This window comes from Cyprinus carpio, chromosome A8, assembly GCF_018340385.1.
Source record: "Cyprinus carpio isolate SPL01 chromosome A8, ASM1834038v1, whole genome shotgun sequence".
In the NCBI taxonomy this organism is placed as follows: domain Eukaryota; kingdom Metazoa; phylum Chordata; class Actinopteri; order Cypriniformes; family Cyprinidae; genus Cyprinus; species Cyprinus carpio.
In genome coordinates this window covers 9,073,820-9,093,814 of record NC_056579.1, presented here as the reverse complement: position 1 = coordinate 9,093,814, position 19,995 = coordinate 9,073,820, and the positions used below count along the sequence as shown (strand labels likewise).

Here is a 19,995-nt window from a genome sequence, read left to right as displayed (position 1 = left end):
AAAACAAAAAGATGTGCTGGATTTTGGTCTTTTAGCTGTTTAACCTTTAATTTACTTAATTTAATTCAATTCTAAGATATTCATGAATGATAAACAACTATCAGTTCCTGTTCTTTAGCCTCAAGAACCTTAACCTTATGACTGCATTTGTACTTTGGACTCAAGTTGTATTTGGCACTGGGTTCCTCACAGAGCTGCAGACTCTATAGATTGATCACCAGACTCTGCTTTCATTCATTTGAAAGGGCTGCTAGCTCTTAATCATTTTTCTTAAGGACAAAGGGTACAATTGGTATACTTAAGCAGCTAAATATAGATGTGAAGTCTTTAACAGGCTTTAAAATGCCTTAGTGTCAGTTATATTCGGTGAATGATTGATTAACATCATTTTTTACCATAACCTTTGATTTCCATCATAATTATGATGACAGTTCACTGTCTGTCACAAGATCATGCAGCCAAAAGAGTCGCATAATGTAGTCAAACTGTCGAAACTCACCAAGTGTCCAGGAAATGACCTTATCAAAAGTAGACAGAATTAGTTGACTATAGTTAATAGTTAATCTTTCTGTAAATAAAAAAATAGTTTTGAAAAAAATAAATACTGTCATCAGCAGACAAACCAGAGGAAACCCATTAGTCTAGATGGGGGTGGGGGCTTCAAATATTTTTGGGGTTATTAGAGGGCCTTAAAGTCAAAACCGTTGAAAACAACTTGTCTAGTGCATTTACTTTGAAAACATTTTCTGTGGGAACAGTCCCTAATACCATTTGAGAGTAGCTGAGAAAGAAAGACTCTTAAGATAGATCATTAGTTTGCAGAATTTAAGTGCTAGTTGGTTGGGCAAAACCTGTAGAGCTCTTATAAATTACTTCTGTCTCACAGGTTGTGCATGACACCCTTGCAGCCTGTTTGAGCTGTGACCACTATGATCCTGCTGGACATTTTGCAGAAGAGGAGAGCGAAGAGCTTCGTCAACGGGTTCTTACGACATGCTCTGCCTAGTAAAAAAAACATTACATGTATTGTACCATGAGTGAAAACAGACAGAGTCTTGGGACAATTTGGGAACAACTTTATCTTACATCGAAACTGGTTCACTGATTCAAAGAGAATGATTTACATGGAATTCAAATGGCTGGATCTTGGCCCTCTGGAGAGATGCTACCCTAAAGAAGTTGGGGAACATCAACAGCTTTACATCATTTTCCAAAGTTAAAATCATTTCACATTGAGCTTTCCCTTTTCTCTTAAAAAGCGATTCACTGGAAACCAAAGGTAGGCTGAAACGCTGCTTTCCTGTTTGAATTAGTATGAATGACAGAAAAACATAAGACGAAAATCCTCAAAGGAGCCAAATAATTTAGTAGTCAATATAGAAAACAAGCCTATTCAGCCCACAATTAAAAGTATGATGCACAAGCTAACAAAAGCAGTGCAAAACAGCTACTAAAATGTAAAACAATGACCAAATGTCTGTATAAATACAATAAGTTACCATTCTAACTGTAGTATGACTTTGTCTGATGTCGCTCAAATGAAACCTAATACAACACAAATCCAAACACACTAGAGTCTGGCTTACAAAAGCAACATCCTTATGGGATGATGCCTTTGAACCAACATCAAACCATTTCAGAGCTAAAACAAGAGGCACGTGGGAGGGAATTACACATACATTTTATATATATATATATATATATATATATATATATATATATATATATATATATATATATATATATATATATATATATATATATATATATATATATATATATATATATATATATTTATATACATTGTATATACACATTTAAAATAAAAAAAAATAAAAACATGATATGGGAATCTTTAACCATCACAAATTCATCATGTCAATCAAACCCAACAATGGCCAAACTTTTTGCAGGGAGACCCAAACAGACGCATAATCCAGTCACCCGCCTGAGGAGCTCTGAGAAGGTCTCATAGGTAGTATGTTTGTCAGGGTCAGCATCTGAGAGGATCAGCGAATCATTCAGTCTTTAACCAAAGATTGAGACAGCAGTTAAATTTCAGAAAAATAAGAGAACATGAAATCAGTGCAGAAATCGAAAAAAAAGTCATCTTCACGACGGGACCCGTCAATGCAGTTATTCCTTAAAAGCAGCTGCTTATAATGCTTGAAGACAAAAATGACAGTGTACGAGTAAAATACAACTGCGAGTCTTTCCCCGTTCAGAAAATACAGAGTTCTCTCACCACTTGACGCATTTCACTGGAGAAAAATAAAAACAGGTCATCGAAAGGCAATAAAATATTCACAGAATTCAAGGCCACGTATGAGAGTTCAGTGTCAAAAAGTCGGAGGAAGTTTCGTACGTGTAAACCATGCTGAAGTTTGACATGTATGTCGGATTTCCAGAGAGAGCAAACTGCGATTATTCCTCTTCGCCACCAAATGTACACACATCCAGCGATTATGTCAGCAGTAATCATACTTTTCTTCTTGATGAGAGATGGCCTCTGAGGGGAACAAGAAAACTAAAAATCCAGGAGCACTGAGTCACACTAGATCTTCCGATCTGAGAGAGGAGAAAACGTTTGCTAGCCATTTAAAAAAAAAGGAACAACAAAAATCATTTTGATATTGCATGAGACCACTTGTGAGGACGCAGGGCAGTCCCACCCAATTCCATTTCCTGTACATGTACTCTGTCTATGTCATCGATGGCCAACTGTGAGTTTCCAGAATGGAGCAAACAGACTGGCATCAGACGCTCATGGTCATGGAAGGAGAGTACTGCTGTAAAGACAGAAAGAAACAAACAAGTTAATACACTCTACAGGAAAAGTACAAACACACTTTACTCCAGTTTGATGGTTGTGTTGCATTGTGCCAGCACACCATTTTTATTGTAGGACAAAAAGAGAGCTGTGCCTGGTAATGGCACATTGTTAAGCTACATAGCTAGCTAGCATTTTCAAAACATAGCTATAATACAGGGATCCCCAAACTTGTTTTTCCAGCTGAACCTCTTTGAAAAAGATATTTGCTTGAAGTACAGATTTGAAACTGAGATTTTAAGTTGATACATTTTAGCAGGTGTTTTATTATGTTGATTGAATAAATAATTTTTAAATGAAAAACATTTTAAATTTTCATCATTTAATTGTTAGCTCACAAACCCCAGTTTGGGAAACCCAGTTGTAGTATATAACATAAAGGGATGTAAAAGTTGATGAATCTTACATTCTCATTCTGGAAGGAGTGAAGGTAGCTGCCTCCTACATCTTCATCTCTAGGAGTCCCGGGTGGATTGCTCATGCCACTCATGTTGTTAGGAGAATTCTGATGATGAGATGTGAAACTCAGTTGGCAAGTTTTCATATAGTATGTGAAATAAGTAGTGGATAAGAGTGCTGCAGAGATGATTATTTATTGCCAACCTGTAAATTAGCATCACCCTAGTTCCCAAAAACCCAAAATAATTTTTCCATTAGCTTTTGGATTATTACATAAAATAAGCCCTGTGTTTTTTTTGTTTTTTTTTCCTTTATCATGATAATCTTTACATATGAACACATCTTTGAAGCCTAAATACAACTGGCAATAGTCTTGAGTTTGTGTTAACCACAGACCCCATTTCGGACATTTAACCAAAAACCCACTGACTTCAGGATGACTGAACCAGAAGTGCAAAAATGCTAACTCATTTCCATGTTTTTGGACCCATTCCTGCCGCACTGTATTAAATATTCTTGAAATACATCTAAATGTGACTACAACCAAATATAATGGTGGTGGTCTTGAAATACTAATAGAAAGATTATAATCACTTTTGGAAGTCCATCCAGGTCTCCTGAACCTATAAAGTCAGAAGATCAAAAAAAAAAAAAAATGTTTTCAATAGAAACGTTTTTATTTAGTTAAATTTCAAATATAAATGTGTATTTACAGTTGCATTACCTCCATTCATATGCATCGGGTCCATTCCTGCCATGGCCCCTAAGGGGCCCTCAGAGCCTGGGCCGATGGGAAACTGGACAAAATCAGCAGAATATATATAAAAAAAAAAAAAAAAAAAAAAAAAACAGACATGTTCTGTCATCAAACAGTAATGATGAAGAAGGATAACATGAACACAGCCAAGGGCACTTCTGCTGCACTAATGTAATTCACTAAGCAATTTCTGAATGGTGAGCCTCTGAGAAATGAGTCAGCAGGTTTGTCTCTTACACTGTTGCGGCCTCCACCTCCTGAGTTGATCATGGTGTACAGGTTTTCACTGGAGTTGTTGGAGTCTGAGGGTGAGAGATGTTTCATTAATGGGATGGAAATCTCTGCATGATCAGTTAAACAATCAATATTCTGCTTTAGGCAAAGCCTGGGGTAATTCTGACATCTATAGAAATCAGAGTTAAACTAAATCCAATAGAGAAGGTTATGAAAGACTCTCAGTTGAATTTCAGAGTGTTTTCTGAACTGATTGTGTGACAAACAGACCTGCTGGACTAGGAACAATTCCAGGTGTTCCTGGAGGCCCCCCTCCTTGTGGACCCTAGAGAAACCAATGGATTTAAGCTTTAAAGTCATACTCTTAAGTCTTTATAAATTATTATAGTAATAAAATGTACAGTAGATTAGGAACTTTTTTTTTTTACCCCATAAGCACCAGGAGAGGGTGATGAATATGGCATCTAAACCAAAACAAACAGAAATATGTTCGGGCATGTAGCATTTGATTATAGTAATAAATGTGATTATTGTTATAAAATACTTAAAATTAGTTAGAACAATTTTGACTCACATTGTTGGCATTTGGATTTGGCCATGGTGGTCTGCCATTTCCAGGGCCCCTATAAAACAAAATAACGTGTAAGAGGATTTAGTTTCCATTTAATCAGTCATTTACATCATTAACTACAGTTCAAAAATTTGGAGTTGGTAAGATTTTTTAATTCTTATTGAAAGAAGTCTCTTATGCTCACCAAGGCTGCATTCATTGATCAAAAATACAGTAAAAACAGTAATATTATGCAATATTATTACAATTTAAAATATTACAACAGAAAAGGAACTTTAAAGCATCATTACTCCAGTCTTCAGTGTCACATGATCCTTCAGTAATCATTTTAATTTGCTAATTTGGTGCTCAACAAACATTTTTTATTATTATCAATACAACAAAACAGTCATGCTGTTTATTAGTTTGATAATTTTTTTTAGGATTCTTTACTGAATAAAAAGTTCAAAAGAACAGCATTTATTGAAAAAAAAAAAAACTTCTATAACATTATAAATGTCTTTACTGACACTTCTGATCAATTTAGTGTGTCCTTGCTGAATAAAAATACTAATTTTATTGAAATCTTACTGACCCCAAACATTTGAATGGTCATCTGTATTGTCACAAAAGGTCTTACATGTTCACTCCAGGCATGCCAGGGCCCATTGAATTGTGTGGGGGTCTCATCCCTCCTCCAAAACTCTGGGGGCCGGGGCCCATGGGACCCATTCCTCTAGGAACATTCATCCTCTGCATCGGCCCGAGACGGGGAAAGGAGAAGTCAAATCATTTTAGGCTGTCTGCAGCTTTAAAATATGTTTGAAAACTCAAATATACTTATAACTTAGGCTCACCCTGTAGTCTGGGATCCATGTTTGGGAGCATTGGCTGGGCGGCTGGAACGCCACCTGGGGGCTGGAAAAGTGTCGAAACATTTAGATACACATTTTTTTTATTATTATTATTTAATTGGGCATTTTAATTAAAGCTACGAAGGCTGACATCAAGACCACATTGATGAACTCACCTGGTTGCCCATTCTGATGGGGGGTCGTGGTCCCCCACCAAAGCGAGGTGACATGAAAGGCTGCAACACAAATCGACCTGTCAGAAATCTGTAACACTCACATAAGGTTTGAATCTAATCAAGTTACAAAGATGCCTGCGAGAACACGGGGGAACCACAGCTCAGCAGAGCAGGCTAACAGAAAGTCAGCGTGAGAGAAACAATACAGAGAGCAGAATCAGTCAAATGAAATAGTCCGTGAATAGACAGGAGCCACTACCTGGCCGTGGGGTCCCATCATGCTGTTAGGGGGAGGAGGAGCGTGAGGGGAGGCCTGGGAGCCGGGAGGGCCCTAAGAAAGTGAAGAGACCACACGAGAGGAGAGCAGGAGCGAGAGACCAAGCAAGGGAAAGGTAGCAAGTGATAAAGAGGGCAATGGAGAGACAAGAAAAAGAAAAAAAAGAGAGTCATTAGGCTATTTAAAGAGCTGGAAAGAGACAACACCACAGAACACACTGAGAAGTGACTGGTGGCTGAACAGCTAAATTCACACTGAAAGAGCAAAGCATTATGGGCAAATTAATCAAACAAATGAATCAATGGGTGAACAAAAAGGATCAGCAAGAGCACAATTTAACAGTTATGAAGAATTCAAAAGGAGCAACAGAATTTACATAGAGGTCAAAGTGGCCCCATCATTTCCCGTTTTTAATTAAGGTTAAATAGGGATGTAACGATTCACTCAACTCATGATGCAATATAATTTATGATACTGGTTTCATGATACAATTTTTTTTTTAACAAAATCAGATTTAAGATTTATAAATGAGAAAGTGTCTTTTTATTAATTCTCAGACAGAAGGCTGCATATTTTTTCTGCATGAGAATGCAAAAATTCACTGTCTGACAGTATGAAGTATCTTTTGTTGTATACTATAAAAGCATTAATTGTTATTTTGAAATTATATATATCTTGTAAATCTTAAGTTAAATATATATTTATTTATATACACATTACATATAAATATTAAAATGTAAAACTATATATACATAACTAGCTAATAATAATAATAAATATGCATAATACTTTCAAAAAATATAACTGAAATTGAAATATAATTGTATTTTATCAAATCATTATTATTAAAATATATATATATATATATATATATATATATATATATATATATTACAAGTATAATACATAAATATATATATATATATATATATATATATATATATATATATTACAAGTATAATACATAGCGCATATATATATATATATAAAACAAGTATAATACATTTATTTCAATTTATTTCAAAGTTAAAATAGATAGAAAATCTACAAATAGAATTTTACATAAGATATGTAATATTGTAAATATTGCAATATTTGTTTGTATATTTTTTTAGAGATAGAGCATGCATAAACTTAATTGACACAAACTTAAAAGCAAAAACACAACAAAAACAATATTTAAAAAACATTTAAAACCTATATATACACATACATTTAATAATAACAATTATAATAATAACAATAATAATAAATATTTATAACACTTACTATAAAAAAGATACACCGCTTTTTAAAATCATGAGAAACATTAATTCAATGTGACCAAACATTTGACTGGTAGTCTATCCAGTGTTTGGATCAGTGACATCTTAAAAATATCTCACAAGAGATGAGGTTTAGAAAGAGGGTGATGATCTAACCTGGAAGAATCCAGGGGGCATGGGTCCACCAGGCATGCCATCTCCTGGTGGCATGTTCCCAAGAACAGGACTGGGGGCTGCTGCGGCACTCTGTGGGCACAAATCATTAAGAAAAAAAAACACATTAAATGGGAGAAAAACATTTGTACATCTTAAGCACTGATTTTTTTTCCCTAGGAAAACAGATTATTCCACAAGTACAAAATGCAGCTTAATGCATTCTAGCACTCATAAATCTGTGCTCTAACAGCAAGCAATAAAGCCAACAGCACAGCCACAACTGACTGGTGTAAAATCCAATTTTAAGGTCTACAAAACCAAGAGGAAAAACTAGTTTTCAGAGCACAACAGGGATTTGATCATGCATATAATGGCAGTGGAAAAAGCACAGTGTGGTCTGCTGCCTGTCACACTTCAGCCCGAGTTAACAGAGCAAGGCTTTTCAGAGACCTCTGTGAAATACCACAGGAAGGAGACCGAAAGAAAGAAGAGCAGCTGACCCTGATGGAGCAACACAGATCAGAACCGGCCAATGGGAAGAGTCAGGCTGAGACTGATCCGCAACAATAGAACAGCTACTCTTTTCATTCAGACTATTCAAGTTCACAGTTCAAGGGCCAAGAGGACTTTTTATTTTTAAAATCAACAAAATCAAAATCTATCCAAATCACATTCTTAAAAATAAATATTTTCTGGATATATTCACATTCAGTGATGTTATAGTTAACTAAAAAAAAAAAAATTAAATAGCCTTCATTTGTTGAAATAAAGCTGAAATGAAATGTATTCATTACATGAAAAATATAAAGTTTATAAAATATAAATTTATAAATGTTTAATATGCAAGTTTTTTTTAATAAAAACTGAAAATAAAAATAAAACCAATACAAAATATTAATAATATAACAATATATAAATAACATTAAAATAACACCATGGTGCATGTAATTCCAAAGAAAACTAACATTTGAAGTAAAATTCAATCACTTGCTCATTTCCAAAAAGACTTCTGTTTTGGCTGATGTCACAAAGGCTGCCATTTCCTGTTTCAAAAGGTGAGCGATCCAACAAAATGAAAGGACATTCTAAACAGAACGCCTACTTTTCATGATCCAATCAACTCTCAATGGTTAAAATCAACTTTTGTCCTTCCTCCCCTTGCTGAATGTCTTGTTTCGCTCAGAAAATCATATTTCTGAAGTGAAAGGGGTGGGAATGTCATTTTATGTTGCTTTAGGATTAGCTCAAATATCTCATATAACCAAGGAAAATCATTCAAGGATGAGTTAAGCCTGCAGGGAAAACGTTCTGGTTGTGGTACCCTCATGACAGCCCTACATAAGCTAACTAACAACATTATATCACTAAACTGCCCTGACTAAACAAATCCAACACAGCCCTGCTCCGCACAGCTCATCCATCCCTCACGCTCCAAGTACGCTTCCATGCACCTCGTTCCATCTGTCTCTTCCCTCCCTTTCAATCTGCCTACCGACAGGCTCCATGACAGCCATCAATCACTCTCCATCCCCACCGCAGCCCGATGGGGAGTGTTTCCCCTGACACAGCATGAAGACAACATGGCCACTGTTTAAAGAGGGCGCAGCCTCCTCCCCCACCCTCTGGAGAATAAGAGAGCACAGACCTGACGCCACGGTCCCGACCACAGCTGGGCACAAAAGGCAGGAGACTGCGGCGATCGCACAACGACGTCAAAACATAATGCCCTATAACACTCCTGAAGATCCAGCTACGCTGAACATGCGGCTAATATTCAAATGACGGATAATGTTTCATGTATCCCTGTACAGCAGCATCCTTTCAGATTAGGAGGTCTAGACAGAGGAGCAAGGGTTTGATTTTTAGACTCGCTGCAGATGACCTCTGACCTGTGGCTCCTCACTAAAGCTTGCGGCTAGACAACAACAGTCATATATTATTGGTAGGAGATTAAAGCTGGAGATTTTGGCCTAAGAGTCGCACATTCATTCCTATACAAGTTGTTGGGAAAACGCACAGAAATGAGATTTAGAGATGCTACATTTCATCTCAACTTACCTAAAAATGCTTTAATTAGATTTGTTAGTAACTTCATGCTATTATAAAGGGCATCTGTCTGCAATTCAATTTTAAAAAGTGCCACGTAAAGATCAATAATAAGAGCTGTCCTGACTTCAATCTTTGGTCATGCAGACCTTGATTTCCAATCAGCCAAACATCAAGTACATGTCAAAGCTGATCGTCCGAGGCACATACCATCTTTGACTAGAAGCAGTAAAGATTCCATGGAAAAGCCTGCTGACATCATTGCTATTGTAGGGGTGATTACTACATCCTTCACACACGGCACTGTACACATTTCCTTATTATAAAACACAGAGACTCTTCTAGAGTCTGCAAGAGTCTCAGGCACATGAAATGCAATTTTGTCCTCCAATCGGCATACATTATGGAAACAGTCTGAGCTTTTCTGTACTCACATAGTCATGGAAAGCCTTGGCCTCGCTTGAATGTTCACATGTGTCTCTCCTCTCAGGAGCTGCACAGTAGAGGTCCCAAAAGACACTGGGGTAGAGAAAAAGTGATTAAATAAGCCCAATGATGGGCTTAAAGTAACGGTTCATGCAAAAATGATAGCATCATTTACTAATCCTCCCATCATTTCAAACCACTACGACTTTTGCTTCAGTGGAATAAACAAAGAAGATTTTGTTAGGAAGTTTTCATGGAATAACAATGAATTATACATTTTAACAGCTGTGTGTGGTAAAAAAAAAAAATTTCGGGGAATAACAACACAAATTTCAGTCTGTTTCTTGCAGCATATGGTTTCAAAAAATCATGAAAGCTTCAGTCCCCATTATTGTAACTGCATGTAAAAGAGTACAATCTTCAGAATTTCAGAACAAGTCATACAGGTTTGCAGCGACACGAATGTGAGTAAATACTGACTGAATTTTCATTTATTCATCAACTATTCCTTTTCATATTATAAAAAGACAAAATAGACTCAAAATACTCACCACCACCAGGAATGCAGGAACCCAGGAGGGTCTCCCAGCGTGATGTTCTTTTCCCATCGGATCTAAAATGGACCAGAAAATGATCAAATCTTTTAAAGATCTTTTTACAGTCTATACGTGCATAGGAAATACCTTTTCAGTTTTAATGTTTGCACTGTGTCTGTTTAAAAAAAAAAGATAAAAAAAAAAAAAAATCAAAAGTATTCGGGTTCTTACTTCTGACAGGAAAGTCTGCGCTGACTTCTGAGCACCAATGTGTAATAAATACTCATACACGTACAAAGCTAACCTGCAATAAGACAGAGAGAATACAATATTAAGTTAAAGCAACAATTAATTACAAAACAGGCATAATATGGATGGTGAGGACAAATTCAAGACATAAATATTGTCACACTCCTCTCTGATTTATACTTAAACAGTGTCTATAGTAAAAATGAATGTATTATCCAAAGAAAACAGCCATTATATTAACACAAAATTATTATAATTATCCATAATTTACATTATTAATTTATTCATGAGTTTTTATTATTTATAAACCCCGCATTGAGCAAGCCTGCATCTCAAGAACATGCAAAATGCATAAAAACTAAACAAAAGACGGCACCCACTCCCCTCCAAGACTGGCGTCTGAGGCAAAATGAAACAAGGAACACCGAAGCGCCCGTCCCGCATGCAGAAACTATTTCAAATGGATACATTGAAATGTAGGTGATTTAAAAAGGCACGGTTTTTATTCTGGATCACATCATAATAACCAGAGGCGAAAGCTCTGTGGCATGGGGGACCCCAGAATGGCGCACGGACGGGCACTTTCGATTCAACGCTCTCACGAAGCCTATAGCAGCAGCATACGCTCCATATGCAGCCGTGCCTATACTGCCCTAACAATAGGCTACATCCAACACAATAACACACGCACGACGGGCGATGTTCAAAAGACCTTACTTTTCCCGAGCTTGACCATCCGATGGCACGACGGAGCTCTTGCCTTTAGGAAACATGTTTTTTTGTGTGCACGGGAGAGTTGCCCGCGTTCCCTTTTTCTCTATTTTCGACAATTCATCTGTCACTGCTCCAGGTTCGACTGCACAAACTAAACACACTGACGCCTTCTCAACCAACCTTGACCACTGGGGCGTGGGGGGGGGGGGTTGTTTTGTTTGATTGACAAGGGCAAATGACCAATGGCAGGGCGCCATTTCTCCTGCGTGTGCCCTGTAGTGACGTATGCTCGGTGACCAAATAGCTCCTTCCTCCAATTTCCTGTGATTCTTTGAAGATGGGTTGCATTAAGCGCTCCACATTAATTAGCCCTGTATTTGTTTACTGTGTTGCCTTAATGGGTTCCGTGCTATAATACTAAAACTGTGAGAAATCGCAATACAACAAGGGAATTAAGATTAATCATTCTCTTATATATTATTATGGCTTGGAAATTATTGAAATAGTCTTTATTAATTACAGATAATAATAATAATAATAATAATAATAATAACTGTAACGCAAAACACACTATTAGACATAGTTTCTTATTTATTTGCGTTCATATTTACCTCTAAAGTTTTTTTTATATAAAATGCACATTTCATCAGCGTATCGCACTCTTTGCAATACATTTACAAATGCAATAAATTTAGATTCAGAAATGCTTTGAAAGTAATTACATAGGGTAAGAAAACATGTTTCTTAAGCAAATTCTTACATTAACTAAATGGTTAAAACCCTACACGCGGATTATTATTTTTTTTTCTTCTTTTTTTTTCTGTAATAGAGAAATATTGTTAGCTTATTCCACACTAATTCCATAAGCGCAGAGTTGACCTTGTGTAATGGAATCAGCCCAGTTTAAAAAAAAGTTTCTGGGCGGCACTGTAACTTCATTGGGCTTATTGAAACAGTCGAGCTAAGTGTGGACACTTTTGTTTGACTGGGAATGTGAATTGTCTGTTTGTTTATTTATTTTAATACATCTTACAAAGAGACATCACGCAGACATTGTTTCTTTCTTCGCGCAAATGAGAGTGGTTTGACATATATTCATGTAAGTTTGCTCATTACTTTGTTGTCATTAGTCTGCCCAAGTACTAGTACTTTAGTTCTGACGCATTTGACACTTGGAATGTCACAGAATAACCTGCTGTGCAAACTTTAAAAAACCTCATCATTCATTTTATATAAAAATCAGCAAAATATCAGCAACGTTATGTTCTTGTAAAATAATATACAGCCTATATACAGCCTATTAAGATGCATAACCAATAGGCTAACTTACTTTTTAACAACTTTACGTAGTATTATAACTTATCTACACTGCAACTCATTACAATGAAAACTATTTGAGTAAAATGATGTCAGTCAACAACAGGTTACATTACTTCCACCGCTTACTTCAGGTCTGACACATGACAGGTTTTTGAAGTGGAAATGAACAGGAGTTGCGCTTTGATGCTGAATAACAGCACACTGATTATTTTATATGACTGGTTAAGTTTTTTATGCTTTTTTATGCTTGTAAATTCAACCTGGAAACTAATGGAATATGAGCTATCAATTTAATATGTTCTGTAGTTACGTGTCACAGCCGAACTATTTGACTGAGCACAGGCACGTCGTTTTTACAGACAAAAAAGTCATTGTCCTGTATATAATCTGGCACCTAGAAAATAAAACATTGGAAAACACACAGCTTGGGTAATCCATCCAATAATCATTCTTGATGTTTTAAATGATCTCTTATGATTTTGTTTGATTTTCCTGATTTTTAGTCATCATCTCTTCGCATAGGCTATGAAACAAAGGAAATGAAACAAACAAAGGAACCCAAATGAAGTAAAGATGTTGCACATTAATTCCAAAAGGAATTTTCTTAGATTATAAATCTGTTACAAGCCTTGCACTTTAAAGTAGACTTATTTTTTAAACTGAATTGGTGGATTAATCCCTTTTGAATTGACTCAAGATTGCTGTGGCTTATGAAAACAAGCAAAATGGACAGGCCACATTATGTCACTGTATAACATGCACTTGGAATCACATATGATCACATGTAAGGCTTAAAAAGAAATATGAGCATGTGTGATGATTTCATGTGCCATGACCTGACCATGAGTCCTGTGAAGATGACAGCAGTTACCTGTCCTGATATTCATGCACATTCTTATACAAGGCCACTTTATACAATAGGTTGTGACCTAAAAGCTAAATTTCCTGACCTTTTGATTTCCACCCTCTGATATCCTTCAAGACCCCAATGCTAATCATCACCAAATGCACAAAGATAAACATTTTAAAATGTAGGTATGTTGCTCCAGCAGAGCCCTAGTCATGGCGAATGAGCCCAGGGATAATGTGCTGCTGGAATAGCCCTGCATGTTTATTCTGGAGAATGGGGAGATGTACAGGAACCCAACTGAAGTAAAGATGAGCCAGATAGTCCTTCCCTGCCATGCAAACTACTGTGAAGAACTCAGTGCTGGGCAGCTCCTCAAATGGATGGACTCCACCGCCTGCCTGTCTGGTCTGTTTTGAATGAAACAAACATTTATTTATTTATTTAAATTTTTTTTTTCTTAAATGATTTTCTAAATTATCCATGCCAATGATCAAGTAAAAGTATTTCAAGTTAAACACTATAGAATATTCTTTCAAGGTGATTTAATTTCACTCTGAATCATTGCTGTCACCTTCAGTATTCATGGAAACACCTCCATACCATATGCTTGTACTAAGTGTCATTAGACATCACAGATGGAGCAGTCTGTGCAGTTTGGACTGTGGACTGTTCCATCCTCTTACTGTGAATAAACAGAGTAACGGGCTGGTGAGAAAGTTTAATATTTGGAATGATTGTTAATCATATTTAACTGATAAAAGGCAAAAGCATTTCAGCTAAGAATGTGGCTAAACCTTTGTAGCACTGTGAAGAGCACAGATGGTGGTTGGTAACAGCTTTACATGCTTCCCTTAACGTTGCTTAAAATAAGCTGTGCAGGCCTGTTTGTTTTCCACTTCGTACTGTAGCGTGGAACATTTTTTCTTCCTTCAGGATTACATACTTGCGTATTTGCTTTTCAGATGAACCTGCTTAAATGCTTACTATGGGTGTAAACATTTCTTAATTATCAATATTTGCTGACTTGTTTCCAGCTGAGAGACATGCTGGCTGCTCCTGCATCACAGCCTCAGTGGATGACATTCACTTTGAAACCACCATAGGGTAACAACATTTACAGGAACTAGTTATTTCAAATTGAAACAAAAAGTTTTTGTTCATTGTAAAAATGTGGTGCTCGGTTTCTTCAGGGTCGGACAGGTTGTAAACATCACAGCCAAAGTCAACAGAGCCTTCACATCCAGCATGGAGGTTTGTGGGAACTATTTATCTACCATCTACTACTATTTAGTGAAATGCATCACAAATTAGTGAGCAGAAATTATTATTAATATATAAATTAATATTTAAAAATAAAACAAGTATTGATATTGTTAACATGCACAATTTTGGTTATTGATTAATCCACAACCAAAAAAAATTCACATTTCTGCATAGCTTGTGAGCTAATCTAGTTTACCCCTACGAAACAAAAATATATGGGAATATAATAGAAAATATAATGCAATCTATTCAGTAAAACTTTTCCTTATATGGAAAACGAGTGTTTATATTTTCATGCTTATTTTTTAATTTCAAATTATATACATTGCGATACAAAAGTAAATTTTCACATATTTTTTAATAAATGAAAAGCAGCAATTATTCAATATATTTTAATACATTAAACACAATGTATTATTTTTATACATTAAATAATTAAATTTATTTACTGTTAATATTCAAGGAAACATATTTTCTTTGCAGATAGGTATACTGGAAACTTGACATTGTCTACTGCAAATATTGTTGACCCTTATGATAAATTGCTTGCAATGCTTCTCATTTGTAAGCTGCTTTGGATAAAACTTCTTCTAAATGAAGTATGCCTGATGATGTAAGTCTTTGTCTCAGGTTGGGATTTTGGTGAGCTGTGAAGATCTCTTCAGCAACAGACAGTGGCCACCTTTTGCCACCTTTGTGGCCCGAAGAACCGAAGCAGGAAAGGTAAGAAATATCACTTCAAACTAAATCAAAGCCAAAATATTTTAGGCACAAGTTTTCACACCCTTGATTCAGATCTGTGAAATAGATCTTGGATTTGGTCCACGTCTTGTTAAGAGTTGTGATTCATCAGCACAGTGTTTGGGTTTGCACAGTTACAGCTGAAGCAGGTGATTCCACACATGCAGGCAGAGCAGATGGAGTACAGCCTCGCAGCCGAGCGCAGGAGGATGAGACTGATCCATGCAGAGATAATTAACGATCTTCTTAGCAGCTGCTCCTGTCAGATAGGTGAGCGGAGACACTGTTCACTCACTTTCTCCAGGTGTGTTTGTTTACTTGCAAGACTTTGAAGAGAGGCCTCAGGAACACTTGCCAGATAAAATGAGTCATGAATCAGAAGTTGAGTTCTGATTAAAGGTGTCTTTCGGTTTGTTTGGGGTCTCTTCATAATAATGCCACCAACACTCATTTAAGCGTATATATATGTGTGCAGTAAACCTTCACCGTTTACTTACAAAAGGTCACATGGTTTGAAGTGTGTAGAATAAATAGACTGGAATATGCAATAGCTCTGATAAGTGGTGCTCTATCTGTTTGTCAGTGAGTGAGTGTCTGGATTACCAGGAAGCGGTGCCTGCGGAGCGGACTCGGGTAGAAAGCGTTGAGCTGGTGCTCCCGCCTCATGCTAATCACCAGGTCAGCACATTTGGTGGACAAATCATGGCCTGGATGGAGAATGTAGCCAGCATCTCTGCCAGGTGTACAGTCACTATTCTACTACAATCAAATCTGATGATAAAAAAAGATATTGAAATGAATACGCATTGGAGTTTCAGTGCATAATTCTCTATATGCATTTTCTTCTAGTCGTTTGTGTAATGCTCACCCAACTCTGCAGAGCATAGACATGTTCCACTTTCGCGGGCCGTCCCACATTGGAGACAGGCTGGTGTTGAAGTCAGTCGTAAACAATGCTTTCAAGAAAAGGTACATCTATATCAAGAAAAAATTGTGGACCACTGGGACAGCTATGGCTGTATATATATTTACCATTCAAAAGTTTGGGGTCACAAAATTTATCACAGTCTCCACAAAAATTATAAGCGCTTTTCAGCATTCATAATAATAACAACTCTTTCTTACACACCAATTCAGCATATTAGAATGATTTCTGAAGGATCATATGACACTGGAGTAATGGCTGAAAATTCAGCTTTGCATCACAGGAATAAATTACATTTTAAAATATATTCAAATAGATAAGTGAGCATAAGAGACCAAACCCAAACTTTTTAACAGTTATATATATTTATATTATAAAATGTATTTATCATATTTATTTTATTGTATTATAAATGCTATGGATCAGTACCACTATGTAGACTACGGATTTAAAAACAGTAATATAGTATACACCTTTATTATAACCAGTAAAAGCTATGGCTCCGTATCACTTACAAGCATGAATCAAGGAAGCCTGATTTATCTTTGAACAACTTGAACAACTGTTATTTTGTGTGTGCTATTCCAGTATGGAGGTGGGAGTGTGTGCGGAGGCCTATCAGGGTGGAGAGCCCCTGCGACACATCAACACCGCCTTCATGACCTTTGAGGTCTTGGACAATGACAGGAAGCCATGCACGTTGCCAAGGATACGGCCTGAGCCTGTGGTGAGCGCTGTAACATTCCTGCAATCCCTCACATGGTGGAAGAGTTTAACTTGTTGATGGAGATTGTTAGAAGAGTTCAAGAGGTTGAAACAAAATGAATGCTGGAACTGAAGTGCTTGAGTTTTTAAAACTGTATCTTATTATTTAAATAAAAAATCATTCTGTCTTTTTAAGGATGGTAAAAGACGCTTTCAGGAAGCCATAGCCAGAAAGAAAATCCGCCTTGACAGGTAGGATTCTGAAGATTTTATCTATTATAACAGGTTATGTCATATTCTTATATCATACGCCTATTTATAAGCTCTGGCTGTATGTCATATTCAAAGTTAACTTTACAACTATAAAAATTCCTGCATAGCAGACCAGCATGGGACACTAGATCACATGAGTATGCTCTCTTCTTACAGGAAGTACATAATATCCTGCAAACAAAGTGAAGTTCCTCTCTCGGTTCCCTGGGACCCAAGTAACCAGGTATAGTAACCTGTTCTAGTAACTATAAATCTGATGGATTTGCTCAACATGCTTTGTTGGATCATGTGACTATTCCATATCTTGGCAGATGTACCTCAGTTACAATAATGTTTCGGCACTGAAGATGTTGGCTGCCCGTAACAACTGGGTCTTAACCTCAGAGAAGAATAAGGTGGACAAGCTTTGCTAACTTAATTTTAAAGTTTCCATTTTGTCCTTTTGAGGTTACATGGGTGACTTGAGTCAAAAATGCTGTAGAAGCTTGAGAGAAATTTATGAGCTTAAACATTGTGCCCAGGTGAGTTTATACACACTTGAGGAGAACCAGATGTTGTGCTTTAAGGTGGAGACTCATGTGGCCATGGCAGCCGAGTGGGTGTTTCTGTTACTGTCTGATCTAAGGCGAAGGAAGGCATGGGACCACCACTACCAGTACGTCAAATGTATTTTAAATAATGAAAAAGTAATTCTTGAGTTTTATAATTGACAGATGTTTAACAGCCATTTTTCAATGAATTTTTATTTTTTTCTATTTCAAATAAATGCTGTTCTTTTGAAATTTCTATTCATCAAAAAACCCTAAAAAATGTATTATGATTTCCACAAAAATATTAAAAAGTATATAAAACACTGATAATAACTGGAAACGTTTTTTATGTTTCTTGAGCACCGAATCAGCATATTAAAATGTTTTGTTTTGTTTTTTTGAAAGATCATGTGACACTGAAGACTGGAGTAATGGCTGCTGAAAATTCAGTTTTGCCATCACGAGAATATATTACATGTGAAAAATTAAAAAGACAACAGTTATAGTTGTAATATTTCACAATATTGCTGTTTTACTGAATTTATCAAATAAATGCAACTTTGGTGAACATGTGAGACTTTTGCAAAAACATTTTAAAAGTCTTATTACGTTTTAAAGACTTTTTTTTTTAATTAAAGAAATTTCATTAAAGTCTATAAACATAAATTTAATTGAAATGCTACTTTTACAAGTGTCATTTTAATTTATATCTTACACGTTGTTTGCTACAATGGCTGGCAGTTAAAGCAAAGTTATCAGCCAATTTCAAATGACTTGATTTAATGTAGAGCACATTATGATATTATAACTGACCATAATAAATATGCCTTAATACAGAGAGTGTGAAGTGATAACTGACTCGGATGAAGAAGACACCATCTACCGTATTGTCACCCCCTCTGTGACTAATCGAGGCAAAGTCAAGGACTTCATCCTCCTAGCCTCCAGAAGGCGCCCTTGTGATTCTGGGTAAACAAACTCCTACAGAATCTCTATATTGTGTCAGTTATTACATCTTTGTCACTTTTAGAGACCCTTATTTGATTGCCTTGCGTTCTGTGACCCTGCCTGCGTACCCTCCCACTGAAGACTACAACAGAGGAGAGGTGCTCTGTGCTGGGTTCAGTATCTGGGAAGAGGAAAACTCTTTCACTAAGGTAATAAATACACAGAAAGCCTAACGGACACTTATACTGAATGAGCAAATGAGTCAAAGTTCAAGAATTAACACGGCTTTAAATGTAGCAGTCTCTTTAACTGAAATAATGTGCATGTACATTAGCCAATAACACTGTTTATAACTCATGTTTAGAAACTGCTTCGAGTGGTCCCTGGTGCTGTCATGTAGGTGTTAAAGTACTGAAGGTTAAGTGCGTTGGCTTACATGCTTATGTATGCATTTCTCTCAGATTTCTTACTACAACCAGGCCACTCCTGGCGTGCTGCCCTATATCTCCACTGACATCGCTGGGCTTTCCTCCAGTTTCTACTGCACCTTCGCCTCATGTAGCGCTTTCCTGGAGGAGAATAAAGACAGCCTGGCTTCCCTGCCCACCTCCACCCTATGAGAAAGCTGAATTCAACATTCTATGTTCTTCAGAAATTGATTTAGTTTCTATAAAAAATTATTAGGGTCAAGATATATAGGGTTGACAAAGATATTCACATTTCAGTTTAATATAAAATATCATGAATTTTAGGTACGTAAAACTCTTATTTTCCATCTCAGAAAATTGAGGCACAAAACTGTCACTGGTAGCCAAAGATACAACAGCCAAAAGGTACGTCTTTGTACCATACCTACAAACTAAACATAACAAAATAGAACATACAAAATACAAATAATTAAAAAAAAAATACAAATAAATAAATAAAACATACAAATAAATACATAATGAATATCTAACCAGACAAATTAC

At 36.3% G+C, this 19,995-nt stretch overlaps 2 protein-coding genes across 5 annotated transcripts; one reads left to right on the top strand and one right to left on the bottom strand.

Moving 5' to 3' along the window:
* Positions 1-1,826: 1,826 nt before the first annotated feature.
* On the bottom strand, positions 1,827-11,667 carry ssbp3b (single stranded DNA binding protein 3b). 4 transcript variants are annotated; one of them, XM_042761984.1, is made up of 17 exons: positions 11,473-11,667; positions 10,738-10,810; positions 10,522-10,583; positions 9,979-10,063; positions 7,499-7,588; positions 6,060-6,131; positions 5,801-5,860; positions 5,629-5,688; positions 5,411-5,535; positions 4,795-4,843; positions 4,649-4,684; positions 4,491-4,545; positions 4,224-4,288; positions 3,954-4,026; positions 3,824-3,852; positions 3,237-3,335; positions 1,827-2,786 (listed from the first exon to the last, which is right to left on the bottom strand). In XM_042761984.1, exons 1-17 carry the CDS (start codon positions 11,526-11,528, stop codon positions 2,757-2,759), a joined length of 1,119 nt encoding a protein of 372 aa, XP_042617918.1. In that variant the 5' UTR covers positions 11,529-11,667; the 3' UTR covers positions 1,827-2,756. The 4 variants fall into 4 exon arrangements, with proteins under 4 accessions (XP_042617918.1, XP_042617920.1, XP_042617917.1 ...); XM_042761983.1 differs by having other exon boundaries at positions 1,828-2,789; positions 11,473-11,665; XM_042761986.1 differs by lacking the exon at positions 6,060-6,131.
* Positions 11,668-14,884: 3,217 nt separating this feature from the next.
* LOC109083714 (acyl-coenzyme A thioesterase 11-like) lies at positions 14,885-19,849 on the top strand. Its single transcript, XM_042763019.1, has 13 exons — positions 14,885-14,890; positions 15,533-15,625; positions 15,778-15,913; positions 16,227-16,385; positions 16,462-16,612; positions 17,157-17,295; positions 17,470-17,525; positions 17,703-17,769; positions 17,858-17,941; positions 18,068-18,201; positions 18,914-19,045; positions 19,107-19,233; positions 19,486-19,849. The coding sequence occupies exons 1-13, from the start codon at positions 14,885-14,887 to the stop codon at positions 19,642-19,644; spliced, it is 1,443 nt and encodes a 480-aa protein (XP_042618953.1). The 3' UTR covers positions 19,645-19,849.
* Positions 19,850-19,995: the final 146 nt, after the last annotated feature.